Here is a 23,667-nt window from a genome sequence, read left to right on the forward strand (position 1 = left end):
TCAGTCAGTCCGTCAATCAGTTGGTCAGTCAGCCAATTAGTCAGTCAATCAGTTGGTCAGTCAGTCAGTCAGTCAGTCAGTCCGTCCGTCACTTTAACCATCGAACAGGTTAAGTATCATATAGCTTTCAGAGATCTGCCTCCAAATATATTTTATGTACTGTTTTTGACCGTATTTCACTAACCCAAGAAGGCTCCAGTCATTTAGTCAGTCTCTCAGTCAGACAGTCCGTCAGTCCGTCACTTTCACCATCGCACGTATCAAATAGCTTTCAGAGATCTGCCTCATAATATATTACTTTTTTATACCGTATTTCACTAGCCTGAGAAAGGCTCCAGAGGATTTGTGCAAAGACTGAAGGGAAAACAGGGTCGGTTTCAAGGGAATCTGTCTGGTAAAAGAGTTGATTACTCCGGACGCACGGTCATATCACCTGATCCCAATCTTTACATTGATCAAGTAAGTATTAAAATGAGTTAGAAGTTGATACTGTTTATGTTTAAGGTATTATTTCATCACAAGGCAGTGTTCATCTCTTGCAACGCTTGACGTTTGTTTCTTTCTGGAGTTTTAGGCCCCTCCAGGTGACTTTGTGTATAATGATCGAGGGAAGAATGTTGTTTCATTTTAATATGTTTAGGTAGCAGTTCCAGTACCTATGGCGAAGATTCTCACTTACCCTGAACGAGTAAGTATTGTATTTTATCTCGATAGTAATCCAAGATTGTATTGGATTTTCCGTACTTTGCTATGTGGTTGGTCCAGAAAACTCGCACAACTTTCTGAACCAGTCAGACACAAAACTAAAACCAATCACGACTTGGTCGCCCTTGTTTTCCCGCGCTTCAGGCAGTTTCTTTGTTTTTATTTTGAGTTCTCATTGGCTCTTAAAGATATTTTCCTTTTCTGATTGGCTGTTGTGATTGCTTTGGTTTTGGTTTTAATACACTCAATCGAAAAGCGCTCTATTACAGCTCACTTTGATTGCTGTAAATAAAAGTTGTTCGCAAATGCCTTAAGTGTTGGAAACTCAAAAGACTAAGTACCGTTGGGTTTTGATTTTGCTCATAGTAAAGGACAGGAAAACCAATGCAGTCCTGGATTACTTTTTGACATTCAATTGAAAATTGTTCTATCCTCTTATCGTCCGTGTAACACCAGTCACATAAGCTGGGAAATGTAGGATTGTTTTTGCAGTCAGTCAAGATCTTCATATTTTTTTTGCTGCAAAGTTTTGTATTATTCTCATAGGTGACAGAGGCCAACATACAACTGATGAAGCAGCTGATATTGAATGGAGTTGACAAACATCCAGGAGCCAACTACATTCAGCAACGGCAAACAAACATCAGAAAGTGAGCTGATTCTATCTTCATTTGATTCATTGCGTAGCATGCAAGCAGGCTTTCGATGGCGTTGCAACAGGAGCGGCCAAGCTCGCGATTTTCGAGCCGGCGAGCGATTCGAGTGCGCGAGAAGACTGGGAGGCACGGTCGTACCTGACCTCTCACAGAACTCTCGCACACGCTTTGCTTGCCGTTATTAAATGAACTAGATTTTAGTGACTGTAGAAAGTCGTTCTCTTAAGTTCAGTAAGACTTTCACACTTTTGTGTTTGAATTTTTAATCCCTTTCTACTCTTTTGCATTCGTGTGTTAGACTATGATCTTAGAGAAACTAGAAGGTGTGTGAACAGAAAAGGCTTTTACAGAGGTGATGTTTCACCAGGGGCCACGTCTCTCCCCTTTAAGTGGCCTGGGACCCATATTTATTACAGAACAAATGGTCCCTGATCGCTTACTTGTTTTGGTTGATTTTCGTCCAGATTTCTCAAGTACGGCGACACAAAACAGATCATCAAGGAATTGAAGGTATACAAGTTTTCAAATTTGATGTCTTTCTGTACTTAAGCTAAGCTTTCTGTACTTTAAGATAAGCTTTAAAATAATAGCTTCTTAAAGTAGTTTGGTTTTAGCTTTGTCTCTTGGTCGAGAGCTTGGTATGAGTTTTCTCAAGTGAAGCGATGCGAGGTTACTTTCAGTACTCAGTTTTGAAACTTGTCTCAGGAGAAGGTAAATGTTTCATGTTGTGATTTTGTTGTCCTCTTCAGTATGGAGATATCGTTGAAAGACATCTGATGGATGGAGATTTAGTACTGATGAACAGACAACCCTCATTTCACAAGTGTAGCATCATGGCTCATCAGGTTTGTTAAGTGATCAAACCGTAACATCTCCTCTCATTTCTTTTTAATCAGTTTGCTAGAGACATTCTAGACAACGCATTCGGCTCAAGCGCATCCTCGTCCTACCCTGATTTTTTTTCAGAAAATTGGTTCGTGCCTACTTTTTATTTCTTCCACGACTAAAAACAAACAATTGAAAAAACACCTGCACTATTTGTGACAAGTGCCTCTCACGGTGCCTCAGGAAAACTTGACGTATTATCGGGAGTCTCCTGCGAGAGATTACCGTCATGTTCAGGAGGTTGTGAAGCACTCTTGGTCGTCTCATATGATAGTTGAAGTTTTTCAGGAAGAGGCGTATAGGCTTGAAAGACTTAAATTTTTATGAATAACCCACCACTCGAAGAATTAACTACGATGTCAACTTAGAAAGGCACGGGGACAAAAACCCAAAAAAACATAAAAAAGATGGAACAAACAAAGGTGAGGGACCTCAATGTGCAGAACTGAAACTGAGGAGAATGATGTTTCAGTGAGTTAACATAAGATCTGGTTGGTTTTGGATGCTGATTTTGCCTGAGGTATTCCGTTTAGTTACATGGTGATTCTGTTTTCTCTTCCATTGTAGGCGGTTGTGAGACCACAACTAACATTCTCTCTGAATGAGTTTGTATGCACCCCTTACAATGCAGACTTCGACGGCGATGAAATGAATATTCATTTGCCACAGACAGAGGAAGCTAAAGCTGAAGCGCTGACACTTATGGGGGTAGATGCAATAAATACATATGTGAATCTCAGAACTTAATGAAACGCACGTATATGGGATGTTATAGAGACCATCCGATAGTAAATTCCTGGGTCACGGCAGGGGAAGGGGTAGGGGTTACAGGCGACAAAAGTTTCGAGAAGCGAAGTTCAGACATGCGGCCGAGGTGTTAAATGAAATGATTTTGATTAATGAGCTAAATCCCAAATCGAGCATGAATGTTCTATATCGGAGAAGAGGGTTCGAAATTGTAAGCGTCTGGCATCGGATGGAAGAGGCATGTGCACAGATTTTTATCGTTACACGAGTTTGAAAACCTCATGAAGACTCTTCCTACATTTTGCCTTTACAAGTGCCTGAGCATGGGTAGATACGCCTTTTTTTTTGACTTTATTCGCTAAAAATTTCCAGAGATCAGAGAATTCATCAATTGATAAAGTTTTTTTCTTTGTTCCTCAGGTCAAATCGAATTTAGTAACGCCACGGAATGGAGAACCTCTCGTAGCGCCCATACAGGATTTTATTACAGGTGTGAAAAATAAATATAAGTTGTGGAGTATACCTACCAACACGGTTTCTGTTTTATTTTTTTACGATGCAGGAATTCAAGGGCGAAAGAATAAAGTTACTTTAAGCGCGCCTAGTCAACTTCGTCAGTTATACATTTCTCTAAACAAAGGATAAGCTGCTCGGGACGCTGGGATACCCGAGACCCACTGATGGTCGGGTTCCATCGGGTTACTCGGGTCACTCTGGATCAACGAGTTGTATAGCAAAGGAAGGCAACGCTGGTTGGAGCCCGAATTCTTGATCGATTTAACTCCCGCAACAGAATTTTATTGGTGAGTGCTTGGAAACTCATTGTCTACCTTTTAATTTCCGTGCTGTTCCAGGGGCTTATCTGCTGACACAGAAAGATGTCTTCCTTGATCGGAGCCAAATCTCACAGCTGTTGGCCAATATCCTGGCTGGGAAAGACGTGAACATCAAAATCAATCTTCCGCCTCCAGTAATACTTAAGGTGAGAGTATCGTTCACGAGTTGGTTAGTGTTTTTTTAAAGACAAGTAAGAAACCGCACTGGAACCAAAAAGGTTCTCCAACAACATGTCATTTATCTTTAGTCTCTGTTTTTTTTTTTGCGCGACAGTGATAAGCTTTTCCTCGACAATTTCCGCAGTCCAAACGCCAGCATGCCAGTTTTAATAAAAACTTTTTAAAGACGAGATTTGCTATCTAGAGCAGATGAGTTGACAAGAACACGAACCATGAAAATAAGATAGGGTTTAAGGGAATTTCTAGGGAAGCAAATGCGCTTGAGAAGAAAACCCTATCACCTGCATTGTTAATGTAGTCCCCGCCCGACAGCTGTTCTTTGGGATGGTTCGCAGTGCGTACACTTCAGGGAGCATTGCGTGATGTCTTCCTAGTTCTAAAGTACAAGTTACTTATAAGGGTGTACGAGTATGAACAAAGTGAAAAAGAGTGAGTAAATAGAAAGTCTAAAATAATACTTAGTGTTTAACGACTGTCAGTAGGAGTTGGAGTTCAAATTTTCTCCAGTGAAGGGTTAACAACCTAAACTGTGGCTTTTCAAAATTAAATGTGGCAGGTTATCTTTATTTATCAACATCTAGTTGATGATAAGGTACTCATTTCACTTGCCTACTGACTCAGCACGACAGGTTCATTAGAAATTTACTACTTTGTTATAAAAAAATGCATGGTTTGAATTTGTTCATTTGGCAGCCAGTGAAATTGTGGACTGGAAAGCAGGTATTTAATGTCATACTGAGACCGAACAAGGACATGGGAATCAAATTGAATCTTCGCACCAAAGGAAAACAGTACACGAGCGGAGAGGATCTTTGTTATAAAGACTCTTGTAAGTGAACTTGCGTTACGGTTAAACCTTCTGACTCCCATCAGAGACAAAAAGAGGAATTTCTTCTTTCATTATCAATACATTCTCAAGCACAAAGGTGATAAGAAGAAAAAAAATTATTATCAGGAGGGCTTGTTTTGATTAACACCAAACTCTCAAAACAGAAATTAAAAGAAATGTACGAAGGACAGTTGGGAGAATTGATGTTTAGATGTGGGGATTGAAAAGTTTAACCTTCTAAGCTTTGTTAGGAGTCCCCAGTGGAAAAACTGGATTCAAGTCTCGGTTGTTTCATTGTTTTGTGTTCTTAGACTAAACAGTTAACCTTTCACAGTGCCTCTCTCCACCCAGGAGGAGAAATGGGTTCTGGAAACCTTACAAAATTTAGGGGGGGGGGGGAGGGGAATTGGTGGGGCTGTGGGTCAGGTGAGATGGATAACAGTGCTTGTCTCAGTGCCTCTCTCCATCCAGGAGTAGGAATGGGTATCAGTGGACTGTCAGACTTGATCTGTAGTGAACTGACATTCCATTAGGGACAAAATTCTTTTTCACTTCACGCTGAAGGAAATCGGATAAGCTCAGGCAGTTATTTGATCCAGTCTCGTCTGAGAATTTGTTGAAAAGCGTGAACGTCGCACATGTTTCTTTTTCATGGGCAGATGTGGTGATTCACAACAGTGAGTTGATGTGTGGTGCGCTGGATAAAGCTGTGCTGGGTTCTGGCTGTAAGAACAGTATCTTCTATGTGCTCCTCAGAGACTTCGGTGGTCAGGTAACTGCAGTAATTTCTTTCACTACTGTTACCTAGCAACAAGGGACCGATCTTTTGGGGGGCGTAGCTGGGTTAGAGAATTGTGATGCTTCACATTATTTAACAAGGCTCTGTAGTATTCTAATGACCCCCTCTCATTAACTGTCGATTTTTTTAGTCCCCCATTTACTCTGTGTTAGCGTCGATTGACGACCCCCTCCCCCCACCCTCCTCTCTCCAGATTGAGTGAAGCATCCGCTAATTGTATTGCTTGTATATAGCTTTAAAGCTATTAAATAAAGGAGACTGCCTTGATGTGACACTAAATCATCCGACTCTTAGATAACGAAATGAAAGGAAGAGGGTTTGGAGTTTGGAGAGTTAACATTTTGATGCTCTTTACAGGCTGCCGCAGATGCCATGTGGAGAGTAGCAAGGGTTTGTTCATTCTACCTGAGTGAGTAGTAGATGAGCATAACAAGGCTATTGAATAACCATAAATATTTGCCAGTTAAACATGACATTTTCTCTTCGCACGCAACACCATAATTAATTTGTTAAATGTCAATCGGTGACTGAAAAGGTGTTGTTTTGTCAATTCGTGGAGCAGGGTTGGAGCGTTATTAGAGTACAAGCCCTCTATTGTTGTGGCTCCGGTTCGACTTCCATACTTGGTTTCCTTTAAGTTCTTCGGTCTCCCTCCTCCTCCCAAATCCAAAATTTGACATTCCAATCCGACCTGAAATTAGCGACCAAAGAGCCTGCATGGGTTTGCTACAGAAAAATGTATTAAAAACATAACTCCTTTTGGCTCAAATTAATCTTAACGCTGATATATGAAACCTCTGCCGTCATAATGGTTAACCTTTTAGATAAAAATAATGAAAATGTGCTGAAGTAATTTTTTCATAGGTAACAGAGGGTTTTCTATTGGTATTGGTGACGTCACGCCTGGCCACGGACTTCAGCAGGCAAAGGATGAACTTCTCGATAACGGGTATGTGTATTACAACTTTCAAACTTAACTTTCCTTGTCTTTCTTTCGCGCAAAAAGAAGGACTGGGGAAGACCAACTGTATCCTAGAGCCATCATTCGATATCCCATCATGATGGCAAAGCTCCATTCAAGTATTCCATGGTTAAGCTTCCGCTGTATGCATCCAACCCACTCTTACAGTTTTTTTTCTTGTAATTTATTATGGTTTTTTAGTTACTCCAAGTGCGACAGCTTCATTCAGGGTTTTAAAGGAGGCAAGTTGCAAACACAGCCAGGGTGTAGCGCAGACGATACTCTTGAGGTATGTGATGATAAAAACAAACTTGATCGATGAATGATGTACACTGCAACTTTGCGCCCAATCTAAAGTGACTACGATTTAATGATGATTTTAGATATATGAAAATTCATATATTTGCACTGCGGTGGAGAGATGAAATTAAGAGATCCTCGCAGCTAAGAACACTACTGAAACGAGTAGTTGTAAATTGGACCTGAAATAAATTCAGGCCCGTACGGGATTTGAACCCATGACCTCTGCGATACCGGTGCAGCGCTCTACCAATTGAGCTAACAAGCCAACTGGGAGCTGGTCAATGAATTGGGTACAAATAAACATCCAAGTGAATGATGATTTTAGATATATGAAAATTCATATATTTGCACTGCGGTGGAGAGATGAAATTAAGAGATCCTCGCAGCTAAGAACACTACTGAAACGAGTAGTTGCTCTCCACCGCAGTGCAAATATATGAATTTTCATATATCTAAAATCATCATTCACTTGGATGTTCACCACAACCACATCATTATCTTTAAGGAGAATTTTATCTTTTGTTTTTGTGGTGTGTACTCTTGTTAGGCTGTTATTCTGAAAGAGCTTTCTGTCATAAGAGATCACGCTGGAAAAGCTTGTCTACGCGAGCTGCACAAGTCCAACAGTCTTCTAACAATGGCTGTATGTGGTTCGAAAGGTCAGTATAAGCTATCCACTGTCACCTGTCTATCTCTGCAGAAAAATTAAAATTTCAGTAAAAGCTAGTTGCTGGTGGTGTACCGCAGCCCACAAGACCTCTTACCATAGATTGTCTAGCCTGAGTGCACACTCTCTTGTTTGGGTGTCGCTTCACTGCTCCTTTTCTGGTCACAGCGGCTTATTACACCATTGGCAGCTGCCTATGGGAAAAGTTATTGAAACCCTGAAACTCTTAAGCCTAATAAGCAAAACCACTTGCATAACAGTACTGGTCAGTAGGTCTCATTTTAATGATGACACACGAGGCCTGTTATCCACAGACTGCAACTTTTGCAGCTTGATGAATAGAATTAAATGAAAGACTGCCAGTCTTTCATTTAATTCTATTCTAAGTGCACAGTAGTGTAGTTTGAATACCAACATTTCAGTTTTTTAAATGCTGCTATTTTGTTCCCACTATTTCATAAAGAGACACGAATCGTTCTTACTTTTTTAGACATATTTTTGAGATCAATTTTTTATTCTGTTTTCAGGATCGTTCAGCAATATTGCACAGATGATCGCCTATGTTGGTCAACAGATCATCTCAGGCAAGAGGATCTCAAATGGATTTGAGGACAGAGCTTTACCTCACTTCGAACGACATTGTAAGAAATGTTTTATCTTTGCTAGGATGATTATGATCTGTAAATGGCTGCAAACGAACACAAAAAAGAAAACATATCTTTCTTTTTTCTTACACTTCCTTTTTCTGTTCTTTACATCACAGCCAAATCTCTGGCCGCCAAAGGATTTGTCAAAAATAGCTTCTACTTCGGCCTCACTCCCACAGAATTCTTCTTTCACACCATGGCTGGCAGAGAAGGTATTGAAAGCGAATTTAGCTAATTTTTTTCCATGAAGTTTTAGTGACTTCAACAGAAGTCTTGGTGATCATAATAGTTATGAAAATGTCGAAGACCTGCAGCTTTGATGGATCATAATGACAACGGAAAGAAAAGAAAACAGTTTTTCTGACATTTTAGCTAAAATATTATTAATGTCATGGATATATTTTTATTATCCTTGTCATTGTCAGTCTCATTGTTATTTTTATGCCTTTCCTAGAATTTGTGGAGGTAGTACAGATATATAGATATTTCTTCCAATTCTAGGACTTGTGGATACTGCCGTCAAAACTGCTGAAACTGGAAACATACAAAGGCGACTTGTTAAGGTACAAAATAACGAACCACAAATCTACAACAAAAATCGTGGTAAGCGTGTTGGACTCTGCATCAAGTGCGTCGGGGCCCAAGCCCTGTGTTGTGTTCTAGGGAAAGTAATTTTTTTTCTCACATTTCCCCCGTCCTTTTAGGAATACTTATAAATGAGAAACAGACGTTTGTCAGGGAACTTGCCAAGGGAGAGGGGGGGGGGTTGGTGGTGGGGGAGGCGTAGAGGGGGTGGAGGGAAACCAGGATTGGATTAGCATCCCACTGATTCAGGACGAGTTTCAATCTGTTAGTCACTTTCTGTCATAGAAATCCAGATAAGTTCGGTCAGTATGAATCACTCAGCTCATAAGGCTTTACTATTTTGGTTATTTGTTGTTATCACTAAAAGAACAACGATTCTCATGTTGGGAATATTTTTAGTCGTTGGAAGATCTCGCCATCCAGTATGACTTGACAGTTAGAAATTCAGTTGGAGACATTGTGCAGTTCATGTACGGTGGAGATGGACTGGATCCCACTGAAATGGAGGGAAAGGATAAACCGCTGGACTATACGCGCGTGTTCGGTCACGTTCAGGTGAGTATAATAAAACCGGCCTTTGATTACAAGTAGTCTTTCAGCTAAGTCCTTCATCCTAAGTTGCGGGGAGTTACAATGCATTGACAATTCAAAATATCAACAAAAAGGTTCGATGGTGGGGGTTTTATGCAAAACATTTCGTTTGATAAAGCGTCAACTCTGTCAAATTTAGCGTGGTCAGAATGGACTGAGCGTCTTGTCGCAGAGATCATGATAGTTTTAAAGATAATTCAGCGCAAAACGAATACACACTTTGTCTTATCCAAAATGAAACTTAGCGGCATTTGTCAAAGTACCACAATTCACAAGATAATGAAAAGATATTGCTCTCTGGTCTTATGAAATAACAGAAATCTACCTAATAGTTTAGTTCAGCTCGTATTGGGAAGTTTTCTGTGGTGGTCCCTTAAGAATTTGAGTATTTTGTAGTCTAACTCGCAACGATCCTGATAAAAGAGTGTTTTGTTCATTTTTCTGTGCACACCTGCCATCAAGATGTTTAAGTATATTTCAAGACTAGCTAGTTAGTGGTATGTGAGGTTGAATCATGTTCTCAAGTATTCTTCATCTTGTTTTGTTCTTAGTGTTTATCCCCTATGAAAGACGAAGAACCTCTCAGTTCAAAAGATATTCTCCAAATGGTCTTACCAATTTTAGACGGCTCGGAATTTGAACACTGTAGCACGGAATTCACGAAGGGTTTAAGGTAGCTCTGTAAATCTTAAACTGAATGAACAGGATTAGCCTTGAGTCATCGTTAAAATTAAGCGCTTTGTAGCAGTTTCCTTTGTTCTGATTGGCCTTTGTTATTGCTGAAGTTTTCTTGTGTTTACGATACTCAGTCAGATTTTTTTTTCTCTCACAGAGCATTTGTTGAAGAGATTGCTAAGCAAGTTGAGAAAAGACATCTACAACCAACTCCCTCTCAAACAATGTAAGGAACTGTTGGTGTCTCAGCAGGTTTAAATCTGTGGTAAAGACGTATCTCTTTAGGAGTGCTTACAACTTAACTTAGCGAAATGAATTCTAAGATATAGTCTTAAATATCTTCTATGATAAGGATTGTCATTTTCTTTTAATATTGTACTTGTTTTGATTTTTTTTTCTTAGATTATGTAAATTGTGTAAGAATTTGATCAGTATATACTGTCAACTATTCAATATTTGTAAAGCTACATTGGATTTTTAGTGGTGCTATAGATATCCTTTATTGTTATACTATTATATATTGATTTCTCAAAGAAAGCCACGAACAGAGCTAACCCCATTTGAATTTTATTATCCTCTCCTGAACTTCCAAGATCAGATTCGTAACTCTCTTTCCTTTCTACTATGCATGTCTATGTAAATTAGTTAAAAGACCTTATTTTTATATCAGGATGACTCCCTTAGGCTGTTAACTGAGTCTATTCTGATAACCAGTTAGCTTGATAATAAATGTATCATGCTATAAACGGAGGCTATAAGGTAATCAAATCTGGAAGTGATTTGGTCAATCCATTTTTTTCTTTTCCTACTAGTGCTTCTAAAACAAGTGGTTCCAACGGTAAGTATTTTTTACTTCCCTTTAGGGGTCTTTAAAGCTAAATATGACCCAGAAAATATTTTGTTTGGTCGCGAGTTTGCAAGGGAGAGTCAGAAGTTAAGATGTTCATGTGTGCCATGGGTGAGAAACGGTGGTCGGTGGTCTGGTAGCCAACGCGCCGTACTTTAGATTTAAGGATCTGGGTTCTGGCTCTGGCCAGGACATTGTGTTGTGTTGTTGGATAGGTAGACCTCCTACTCTCACAGCGGGATGGGCGCTAAGTCAAACTATTTCTGTTTCCTTTCAGTGTTTTCATGGGTAGACCGCTGCACCAAGTCACAGCTGACGCAGTTCCTGAACCTTTGCAAAAAAAAATACTCTAGAGCTAAGATCGAACCGGGCACTGCAGTGGGAGCCCTGTGCGCTCAGAGTATTGGGGAGACTGTTGCGCAGATGAGTAAGAAAACATTTCCCTTGGCTGGGGTCGCTTCAATGAGTATCCTTTTGTTCGTTTAAGAGTTACAGCGGGGTTTGTTACAGTACTCCCAATGTTCCCAGATGAGTTCATTTTGTGAACACTACTTTTTATGGTTTTGGAAATGATGAGTTGGCGCTCAAGAATAGATGTTACGAAGAAAATCTCAGTGGTTAGATATAACTTGATGAGAACCATTTTGTTTTGAAATGATTAAGTAAGCTGTTACTCGTTTAATAACGTTTTATACACTTGTTCTAAGTATACTTACATTTATCGACTACTGTAAACTCTTTACCAACAAGTTTGCCCCAGCAGAGTAGGTTTCTTAGAACTCTTTGTTTTGATTCTTGAGAATCTTTTTTTGTCGCAAAATACCTTTGTTACGTTAACTAAATCAGACATCTCTGTTGGTGTTCCTCGTATCAAGGAGATCATTAACGCGTTCCGATTCATCAGCACACCCACTATCTGTGCTCCTCTCGTGAATGACAAAAATGCTGACGAGGCCCTTAGGGTAAAGGGTCGCATCGAGAAGACACTACTAGGGGAGGTATGGAGATATGATTTATCGTGTGTCGTTGAACAACGCTGTTGTTGATAGGGCTGAGCTAAAGTAATTTAAAGGCGAAAGAAAATCTTTCGACGCCTCAATGTTCATTTTCATAATTTGTTTTACCGGACAGGTTTCAGAGTTTATCGAAGAAGTGTTTCTACCTGACAGTTGTTTCATTCATGTCAAACTGGCCATGGACCGGATTAAACTACTTAAGGTAATGAAAATTCAGTGGTAGGAATGAATTGTTGCCCAGATAAGTGAGCCTCGGTACACAAGTTTAAATAAAACAGAGGAAATAATGTCACAGTATTAAGGGCGTAACGTGTGGCTGTAACGCGGGGAAACTAACATAGTGAGGCTCGGAAAGCAGAAAGCGCTGAGCAGCATTTCTTCAAACCATGTGAACCCCTGATATTCGTAATCCTAACCCTAACCCTAACCGTAACCGCTAGGATATCGGGGGCTCACATGGTTTGAAGCAATGTTACGTTGTGTTTTTCTTGGAAAGCGCAGTAAACTATAGGATGAAAAAAGTACCGGAAAATTAACAAACGGGTGGCAAAAACGCGAGAAAGCATTTGTGATCAAAAGTTAAAGCTGAATAGGAGATGAAAAACGCGGAAACGACATAATGTGTATAAAAGGGGAATTTATAAAAACGGGATCATAAAAACGCGGGAAATTACACCGTGTATTCAAAGGGCGTAGAAATGCTCGCAAACGTTGAGTGGATGAAAGAGCCGGAAAAGGAAGAAACGAGTGGCAAGCGCGGAAAAACCTAGCGCAGGCGAAAAGGCGGGAATAAGGGAACAGCTGAAAAGCGCGGGAAAACACAGCAGTTGTGTCAACACGGTCGAGAAAGCTGGGAAACGTGCAGGAGGTTACTGGTGAAAAATAGCCGCATGGAAAAAAATTAAACAGTGGGAAACGTACTCTAAGACATGCTATGTCGCATGGGCGGGAAAACTTCAAGGGTGGGAAAACTTTCAGCTCATTAAGCGCAGGAAAACTTTGTCGGGTAATAATCGTTGTGATCCATTAGGCTGATGGGAATTTTGGGGTGGTAAACACTGTAAGCTTTTTTGCCTTTGTTAAGGACAGAAATACGTTTACCTTATCACGGGAAAAATTTTTTTTCGGATGAAAATTTCGGGTAAATATTGAGTTGATGGTGAGCGCGGGATATATATAATAGGCTATTTCCTTATTGCAGAGAGCTATAACGTGTTTGTTTTCAACCTGTCAGCTCCAAGTAGATGTCGAATCCATAAAGTTTGCAATTTGCAATACAAGAAAGCTGAACTTAAAACCTCAGGTATGATTGACCTTGGGAGCTTTTTTTGGTAAGATACACCAAGTCAGGTTTTTCATGAACGAGCCTTCTTAGCCACTCAGTTACTAGTTTCTTAACCGGTTAAACCAATCAGATATGTGCAATTATGATGAGGTTGAAAGTAGCTACATCTGTTGAACAAGTTTTATAGGGAAGTTTTGTGTTTTTTCTATTAGAAATGAGCACAAAATAAGCACAGCGATAAGAGATAGCGAAAACAGCTACTGAGAAACGGCTAAAGATTGTGGCCTTCTGTGATAAACTTACTTTTCTTCGCAGCAAGTGACCGCTCTAAGGAATTCGGAGCTCTGTGTTTATCCCAGTGAAAGCAGCAGGTCTTCCCTTCATTGTACCATGCAACAGCTGAAATCTGATCTTCCTAACGTACTCATTAAGGTAACCATGAGTTTGTAAACATTTGAAATTTTTTCACAGTTGATTTTTCTTTTCTTTTTGTCCCTCACTGCTGATAGTATTTTCTTAATTTTGAGTCTTTACTTTTCATTTTATCAGGGACATAAAAATGTTAACCGTGCTATCATCCATGTTGATGAAGCTCAGGGAGGCATTTACAAGCTGTTAGTGGAAGGAGACGATTTGTTGTCTGTTATGTCTACAGTTGGTTAGTTCTGAGACATTCTTTGTCGTACAGAATTTGCGTCAGAGCAAATTCCAGTTTTGTAGGGAGAGTATTCTGGTTTGCCTTGGTTTTGATCTTATACCCTGTGATTGGTCCTGATAAAAGACAATCCTTTTTTTAACCAATCAGATTTCTAATAAAACAAGAAAACAAACATGCCTCAAGTGATTGTTCTCTCTTTTTACTGTCGATAGGTGTTAAAGGCACAGCCGCAACTTCCAACAACACAGCTGAAGTGGAAAAACTTCTTGGAATCGAAGCTGCCAGGTTTGTACAATAGTTCCTTTGAATATCTGCGCGATTAGATTTCGCACGCTGTACGTAATTCTGGAATTTCATCGATTTATGACCTACAACGCACGATTTTCAATATATCTTTCTTCTCTCTTTTGGCTCTGATAAATTACCTCCTTCCCATGTCTTCGCTCTTGAGATACCAACCTATAAACGCTTTGCATATGGACGCTTGAAGGTGGGGTGTGGTGGAGTGGAAAAAGGGACTTAAACATAGTTAATTTGCGCCTTCGTTCTTCCTGACTATAATGATATCATTGATTTTGATATTGGCGTCTGATAGCTTTCTGAAAAAAGGAAAACTCTTAGCAATGTTGAATTTTTTTAATTGTATATATTTTGACTCTTTGAGGCGTGACGTAGTTTCTCTCTCTGTTACTAGGGCGACGATAATGAAGGAAATCAACGTGACCGTGAAGAGTCATGGGATGAGTATCGACAATCGTCACGTGATGTTACTTGCGGACCTCATGACTCTTAAGGTGAGTGAAAATTTCTGGAGTTTGTTGTATTCTCATAATGGAAAAACGCATTTGTTGTTTATCTCCATTGCAATGTTTTCCTCTACTAGGGAGAAGTACTTGGTATTACTCGGTTTGGTTTGGAAAAGATGAAGGAAAGTGTCCTGATGCTTGCATCCGTAAGTCATCTTCTTACCTTGGGTTTGTCTACGTTGTTGGTGGGGGATTTTCTAATGACAATGGGTGGGGAGAGTTGGGTTAGTTTTAATTAGAGGAGAGGGGAAATGCATTCGATGCCTCCCACTTGGCTACAAAGCAGAAGCTACGAAGCATCGAACAAGAGAGAGTAGGATAGCCATCTAACCACAGTAAAATGAGCACAGTTGATTTCTCAGCTGTTCGATTTTTTATATTTTTTCTTTCCATTGTAGTTTGAGGAGACAACAGATCATCTGTTTGACGCAGCTCTGCACGGTCAGACAGACTCCATTGATGGTGAGTGCAAGTTATCTCCAGTTATTTCCAGGGTTTCGCACGTTCACAAAACAATTGGAAAGTTTTCTACAATCCCCGGATGAAATGTTAGTAGCAGCCTGCCCCCAGAAATTTATCAGGCTCTCCTTAACCGATCAATTTCACAAAGGCCCAGCACAATTTTCCTCAACCAACCCTTGGTAACAAGCGCATGATACCATGATATAGCACGTGGTGCGGTGCACGTGGCGCGTGATATTATTTGCACATAATATCTTCGTTCGTTTGATTTGCCTTGCGTTGCAGGTGTCAGTGAGAATATCATCATGGGAACTCCCATTAGTATTGGTACAGGAATGTTCAAACTGCTACACAAATATCCTTTTACGTGCTTGATGTTTTTGACGTTTTTGTTAAAGCTCCCATACTTCCAGTGATGTTAATATTTATTCTTATGATTGCTCTGTTGTTTACGTCTGTTTACTCCTTAAGGAAACATTTATCGCTCTGTGAAAAAAAAAAAAAATTTTCCACTTCCGACACTATTGTTCCTCTTGGAATTAATTGAGAACAGATCCCCTCTGACCTTACTTTAAACCAATTTTTTCTTGGTTTATCCTTAATATTATATTAACGCCTGAAAAAACAAGTCCACCGACCCGGAGAAACTTAAATTTTGACCATCCCGAACTTCATTTGCCGGAGTCTACCATGGACGTAGTGACGCGACAAAGGCAGTGAAATCATCATCATCATATTTTAATTTAATGATCGATTTTGTCCCCAATTTCACGCCATAACAGAAAGAGCTTTTGAACACCTGTAAGCTCCGAGCGCTTCGGAGTAAGTTATATTTTTATTTTTACAATTTAAGATTATCACTGGCTTCGTTTTCACCCCACCGCTATTCTTAGCAACAAAGGTCGTCATTTCATTTATTTATTACTCGCCAAAAACTATCAAATGCACTCAAAAGCCTAAAATCGAAAAAAAGTTTACAGGAATCGACCAATCGAGCGAGCGAGTGCCATTCTCCACTTCATATCACAACTCCTCTTACGCATGCGCACAATTCATGCGTTAAAAAGAAAAACCGTAAGTAACATATTCACGGGCTTTGGTAATGGCATTTCTCGCGGCTGAGAACGAAAATCGACAGGCGGAATTTTGGATATTTTCATCTTGAGTGCGCCAACGCACTTTCCGGTTTTTGTTTGGTGATTTTCGATCCTTTTGTTTTCATTCATCACTAAAGTCGACTTTTCTTGACAATAAAGGGCTAATGTGTTTATATGATAAACAAAATAGGACATGGTTGCTGGTAGATATGAAATTTCTCTCTCGTGTTCAACTCGACATCTCACTCGTTCGCTGCGCTCACTCGTGAGCTATCGAAGTTAACACTCGACGAGAATTTCTTTATCTACGCGCGACCATGTATTATTCTTTATATATACGACTGAGAACAATGTGCCTAGTCTCAAGACTGTTCTTGTCGACAATTCCTCCCCAAAAAATTCCTTGACAGATCCTCAATAGGCTCATGTCACAAAGTGAAGTTACTAGCAAAGTTAGCTCTTACACCAAAGTCCAAATTCCAGATATATAAAAACCTGCTTTCATAAAAAACGATGGGAAAGTTTTAATTGTCAGAATAAAAATAAATTTCATATGTTTGAAAATAACGTGACTGATTATCATGGTTTTGTATGATTCTAGCATAGTATGAACGTGATATTTCTCTCAGGACTGCGTAATTATTTAGAAACCACAAACGTTAAATCGATTTATTAAACACTTAACACCCTTACATCAATATGCATATTCTCCATACTGCACATTTAATCTAGTCTTGCATTACTATGTCTCCAATTGAGAAAAACAACGAGATGATAAAATTATTATAAGATTATAGTAAACACTTATCTTAGTGGTTTGGGCACCGGGGGCCCTCAACATAAGCAAAAGAAACCGAGACCGAACATAATATGTAACTCCATAAGAGATTGCATCAAAGCAAACTAAGCATTCACGTACACTGCGATTGCTAGCAAGAAGCCAAACTATGGCGATCACAATACAGCCGAACGCCACCGGGAGGCCACACTCCTCCCCCCCTCCCCCCTTGGAGGGGGGAGAGGGAAGGAGGGGGTGGTCTCCTCCTCCGCTATCGCGCCGTCGGTTAGTTCCATTAAGTGAAAACACAAGCGCGAGGGGATTTGGGATGGGATGTAAAAGATAGCGACTTGACTGTAATAGAAAACGATGAGTTGGGGGAATCTTACCGAAAAAGTTAGAATTACTCGTTGACATTACTAAATGTAGCAATTTACAAGCAAAAGGAGTTTTTTCTAACTGATTACGCCAAACTATTACAATTTGACAGAAGCGAGTTTTTAACGCACTACTAGCCGAGACCTTGACAGAAGAGACTCAGCATTGAAGGAAATTATTGGAGATGAATTCCAAAGATTGGCACAAACTCAAACTTATATTCTTGAAATCGTGACGTTCGCGTGACCGAGAACATTGCGCAATAATCCATGACGAAGAAATCAAAGCTTATCAACAGCGACGAAATGCTCTGAATTTCTCCTCTCAGAGTTGTGATAACAAGAAGAAATAATACATAATTTTTTTTAAGACTAGGACAGAAAAAAAACCATTGTTGATAAATGACGGTAAGAATCGAAATGTAGTGGAATTATCCTAATCAGATCACATTGTGAAAAGTGCAAATATTTAACTATTTCGACTTGAAGCATTAACGAAACGAAACCAATATCTACGGACAATCGCACAGAAGAAAGCATTTTGGAAAAGCAAACAAATTCAAATATGCATTGATCCAGTTCAAATACACACAAGATTAATCCTTTGTCCTTTTTGGACAAACGGCGTGATATTTGGGCGTGGTGGTTGGGAAAATTGTAGATTATTACAACCCAATTAAGTGACAGCTTCTCTGACGTGTGGTGGTGATCTTAGAACATCAAGTAATGTGCAATCTCGAAATGCACAAACGAAGAATTAGACAAAGTATAACTCCTCATTGAAATTCGGGGCTAAACCAGTTCTACTTTACAATCAGATTTTCTACCAAAATCATCAGGAAACTCGTACGCCAGTATTCCAACTAAGCTATTCACGACATACACCACATGGATATCTATCAAACACGCGTCACCGTAATAATTCATCAGTTCACTCACGGAGATGCAAACTGGTGGCAGCATTTCCTTCAGTTAAGCCTTTCTAAAAATGCACAACCGAATCACAAAGGAAGGTTGCTGTATTTCCTTCCAGTATGTGTTGGCTGAGCATTATCTTTACGGCTGGCGTTACAATCTAACCGAAAGAAAAGATCTGTACAAAACGCGCCTCAGGAATAGTTGCAGGCAGCTAGAAATGGATGGAAATGCATAAGCAGCCTCACTAACCTGCAGCTACATGCAGAAACCCACTAATAAATAAAAACAAAGAGACTATCATCTTTTTTGTGGCCAGTTTCGCTTTCCCTGAAGCAGCACAGGTCTGAACAGAGGAACACAACGAATACAATAACAGATTACATTTCACAAACACACCTGTCAATTTGTATGTCAATTTCTCGTGGCTGCTTCATTTACTTGCCACGCTTGTTCACCGCAGTGATAATGTATTATAACGCTTAAGAACATTTTTCTCACTATGAATGGAGTTAAACCTTTGTTTCAGAAAATAACTTTTGGTGTAAATTGTACAAACTTCACCCCTGAAAAAAGATGCAATTTTATATTTGCAAATCACTTATCATGATCTGATACGACTATTTGCACGCGTTGCGTGCCAGTAAGAACACGTTGTGATGATAGAGACGTTTTCTTTGTCTAACTGATGACTTTATACAAAAAAAAATAAAAAAATTAAGAAGGAATGCACTTAAGAATAAAATATTATAATACTGCTGATAGTCTATTGGATAGTCACAATATAAAGTAAGATCAATGTTGTTCATATCATGTTTTTATCAGCCTGAAAAAAAAATAGTTATAATTTTTGGGCTAAAAAAGATAGCAATACTAAAATTCTACTTAACATTTACTAAGTAAAATGTTAATATACAAGCATTAACATTAATACTATCTATTAATTGATCTGAGTAGCTAAGGGTTATGATATCACAAATTATTAAAACTGAGGTCTGAGTTATCTGCTAAAGCTAAAGCTTAAGGCAGATAATACAGACTTCGTGCAGTGCATGTCAGATGTCGAGTAACCTGAACCTAACGACTACTGGAAAGCTCTCCTCAACAAAGTGATTGGGGACTATGAAACAAGAACAAGCCAACAAGCCTAAATATGATACGCAGTAACCCCACAGAGAGCTTGTGCACAGGCTATGGTGCAAAAATCTCTTGCCTTGCAAACCTTAAAATTTTTCTATAGTCAACCAGCATGAGGTGACATTTCTACACTTCTCTTCCATATTGTGTCCCTCTACCATTCTGCATGACGGAGCAAGGGAGCCAGCAAATTTTAAAAGTTCCAAGTAAGTGTTGTAGCTGTCATATTTGATTGGTTACATCAAGAAAGCTTAGCAGAGGGGGGGGGGGGGGGTTGGAGAAAGGAAGAAAAATTACCATCTCCCCCTCACTATTTATTTATTCTCAGTTAACCATGTGACCTTCCAATAACTAGACTTATCTCCTAGCTGTATACTTTCCTTGATCCTTCCAATCCCATGTAACTACTAAAGCACTTCATCAGAATATTATACACTCATCAACCACAAAATACACCTGGAATGAAAGCTATTACTTCTCATGCATTCTTCCCATCATACAATACCAATCCAGCCCCCAACTCTGCTAAGCTAATCACCTCTTCCACCTGTTCCCTTTGCCTGAAAAAAAGCTCCATAGGGCATGAAAGGTACAACAGTTAACCAACTATTGAGACTCACAAGACCTATTGAATTTGACAAAAAAATTTCAATACAGCAGGTGCCCCATTGACACCATTCTTAGAAGCTAGCTGCTAAGCAGCTGATGGCACTCAAAAGAACTAGCATGGTGAACGCATGATAGAGCTCTTGATTTTCAGTGTAGAAAATATTCCCATAAGATAATGAAACCAAAATCTGACTAATAAACAAAGAAAGTGACCTAACAAAGATTACTAAAAGTAGAAATATTAGAGAAAGTAGATCTGAAATATGAGATGAATGAACTACTTAAATAGGTGAAAATAGTGAAAGGCCTTCACATTTCACCGGTCGAAGACAGCAGTTCAAGCAGTCGAAAGCTCGTGATTTTTTTAATCGTATTAGCTACAGATCGTTCTTTCGTTCACAGATCATTTCTTTTTTCACGTAATTAAATAAGGTCTTTCGCTCGTAGTTAGACATTTAGCTTTCACAAATTTACTATAAATGACCAAATATGTATTATTATCAACAACAACTTTCGGATTCTGCTTAAAAAAAGCTCTTTGAACAGTCATTGCATAAAGTAACTCCTTACGAAAACAAATTGCGTGACATGCGTGATGTGTTTCCGTCTGCACGACAACGATTGTAAGTTCAAAATATTGAAAAGGCTTCAACGAAAAGATTACGAATACGTCTCGATTTATCTTTTGTTCATGAAGTTCCCACGTACTCTGTGAAGTCAAAGAGAATGTATTGACGCCGATACCTCGTTTAAAAATTTCATAATTTTAGCCATGCAATTCCTACCATCATCATCGTTTCCTCGATCAGATTGCATGATTCAGGTGGAGGAACAACTCTAAACTTTGAGGATTTTAAAGAGAAATGAGAGACTCCGAGAATCAACGTAAACATAAGTAAACGATATTCTGAAAGTGCGCAATAAAAATTTTGCGAGACCCGCTGGTTTCAGTTTCCGCCCCTAATATAAAGAGGTTGTAAGTTCCGAAAACAGTGAACATTACCGGCAAGGACTCTGCCGTGACGCAGACGGGTAGAAAACTTGAAATAAAAGGTCTGCGACAACAAAATAAAGCCTTACGTAAACATTAGTAAGGGATTTAAAACGTTTTCAACGTTGTCACGAAAACGAAATTTGTATAAAATCCTTAATTTCCCTATTTCTACTACTTAACTTTCGCTAAATATGTTTATTGAAAACTCGTTTAGTGGAAGAAAGGATATGAATTTGAATTCTTCAAATTTGTTTTTGTTTGTTCGAGTGCCCAAAATGCAAATGAGGCGGTAAGCGATATTACATTTCTACAAATAAGATGACATTGAGAAGGAAAATTGTCGAAAATTGGAAATACGTGTCTCTCAATTAAGGCTGCTTGCTAGCTTCTCAACTTTACTAGGTAATTTAATAATCGCTTACCTTTTCCGAAGAAATATCTAGCGGTCACGACAAACAGAACTGCGGTTAAAACGAAAAGAATCGATCTCCTGATTTTACAAGGAACCCATTTAAAGGCGCCTTTCGATTCTCGGACCATCACAGATAGGATTGATACCCTGGACGGCATATTGCAGCCCAATTACAGAACTGATTCCTTCGGTCCATTCCCCGGTTCAGTGAGAGACATGAAGCCTCATGGCAAGTAACTAAGCCCAGTCCCTTTCAAACTTAGTATTGTTAGAGCGAAGTTTTGTTGTGGTCTGAAATATGCATGAGGCATTGTCCTGCTCACGATTTCATCTGCTAAATTATGGCCGGTCGAAATGGCGTTTTACTTATTAAAGGGAAGGAAAAGGTAAAAAATTCCTATAAAAACAATTGCAAGGAAAACTTCGAGCACACCGCGCACTTAAAGAAAAACTGTGCGAGCCGAGCCAGTTTTTTTTTCCTGAAATTGAAAAAAAATTAAGTTGACGTGACGATTATTGCGTGACTGTTAAGAAAGCGGCTATCTCGCGTGACTGAGGAAGTACCCTATGAGGCCAGTCGCACTAGGCAAATTCTTGTTTATTTTGCGCAGAAATCTGTCATCAGTTCCAGTGCGCCGCTGATTTTTCATCCTACAAAAATTTGTCAAGCCCTTCCAATCTTCAAGGGCGCCTCTGAGTTGGACAAATTTTTGTTAGGCGTGAAATCTGACAGATTTTTCAATTTACAATCCACGATTTGAAGGAAAACGTCACTTTTAAATTACAATTTGATCTCGCTTTTATAAATGTGAGTCTTTAAGGCACAAGGAACGCCAATATAATAAATTTTTTACACCGCAATCAAACGACGAAGATGAAAGATTTGTACCTTTTACCTCAGGATGCTTCATGACGATCAGTAAAGAAAAAGGAGCTGTGCAATGATAAATAAGGCGAACGAAACTGGAACGATGATTTTCGTACTCCACTTTCCTTCCCTCCCTACCCTAAAATATCGAGAGTGTTTCGTCAGTTGTGGGTTTTTCGTTCACTGTTATCAAACATCTTTATTGACGACTTTACTGCCAGATAATAAGAACTGCGTTCGAATCCTAAAAGGAAGTTACATTGTTATGAAATGCTCAGATAATAAAGTATACGAAACGATTTGATATTTACCCAGTGAGTCGGCTAGGTCCACAGCTGACAAATGACTTACATTAGTATTATGACATCACTATAACGTATCTCGTTAGCGGATGAATTAACTTGATGAACGATTATAGAATATCTCGACGAAACAGAGAGACACACAAAATAGTATGCAAAATACGTATTTCATAAAGGATCCTGATGGAGAGTCTTACAAAAAATCCAAAAATAGTCGGAGTGCAGAAAGCAGAATGTATTTAAATTAATCTTCATTCTTTTGAAAACTCAAAACTCAAACAGGACAACTTCGATCTATCCGTGTTTTGTGCTCTTCCAAGATTTGCATCGCGGGCCTCTTGCTTTTCATTCCTTCCTTTCAGTGCGTTTTCCTCAAATGCGTGGGCAGTTCTTCTGTCATCCATATCAGTCGGTGCTGATTATGCCTAACCCTAAATATATTTGTGTTTCTTTTCAAGCTGGTACTTGCTCAGTCTTGAAGCAACGACAAAGGTGTCTCCGCTAACCGAGATAAACGAGATCTAGTGAAAGGAGAGTGTTGTAAGGTCCTCCAGAATTGGCACCATCAACGCAGCATCACTGTGGTAACTTTTCCCTTTAGCTTTGAGACGGGTCTAAGTAGATCACTCTGCTAAACCGGTTTTGGTCGGCCGATCTTCATTATAAAAAAAAAAAAAAGTTCACTGTTAAATTTCAAATCAATTCTGGGCTGACCCGCTTGGAGGCCGATCACAAAATGAATAAAAAGGCCAAAGTGGCTCAGTTTTGTCTAAAAACCACGCAAAGAAGCAATTCTACCTGGTCCTGAGCTTTATCTTTTCGTTCACTTCCGTTTCCGGTTTGACGTCATTCCACGTTAGACCATCATCTTTGGAGTATTCAACTTTAAGGCCAGGCAGCTCAGTTGTCACGTGTAACTTATTGCAAGCAGCTTTGCAGACAACTCTAGAAACGAATAAAGAGGGCCACATGAATTTTTGCGCAAATTTCATTAAGCTTATGTACAGATCTACACTGGGTAGAAGCCTGTGTACCTTA

At 39.4% G+C, this 23,667-nt stretch overlaps 1 protein-coding gene and 1 pseudogene across 4 annotated transcripts in view; one reads left to right on the forward strand and one right to left on the reverse strand.

Annotated features, from left to right (window-relative positions):
- Window positions 1-16,804, forward strand: part of LOC131775728 (DNA-directed RNA polymerase III subunit RPC1-like) — a 32,570-nt pseudogene extending 15,766 nt beyond the window's left edge.
- Window positions 1-23,667, reverse strand: part of LOC131775729 (beta-hexosaminidase-like) — a 64,129-nt gene that overhangs the window by 32,579 nt on the left and 7,883 nt on the right. For 3 of the 4 annotated variants that reach the window (XM_066167374.1, XM_066167375.1, XM_066167373.1), the window contains 2 exons: window positions 23,428-23,574; window positions 22,528-23,284 (listed from right to left, as the gene is read on the reverse strand). The exons of the other annotated variant lie outside the window; for it this stretch is intronic. In XM_066167374.1, the coding sequence (XP_066023471.1) occupies window positions 23,227-23,284; window positions 23,428-23,574 (205 nt within the window). In that variant the 3' untranslated portion in view covers window positions 22,528-23,226. Of the gene's footprint in view, window positions 1-22,527; window positions 23,285-23,427; window positions 23,575-23,667 lie in introns of those variants that run through there. 4 annotated transcript variants of the gene reach the window in all.

The sequence above is a fragment of the Pocillopora verrucosa genome, chromosome 5, assembly GCF_036669915.1.
Source record: "Pocillopora verrucosa isolate sample1 chromosome 5, ASM3666991v2, whole genome shotgun sequence".
Lineage (NCBI taxonomy): Eukaryota > Metazoa > Cnidaria > Anthozoa > Scleractinia > Pocilloporidae > Pocillopora > Pocillopora verrucosa.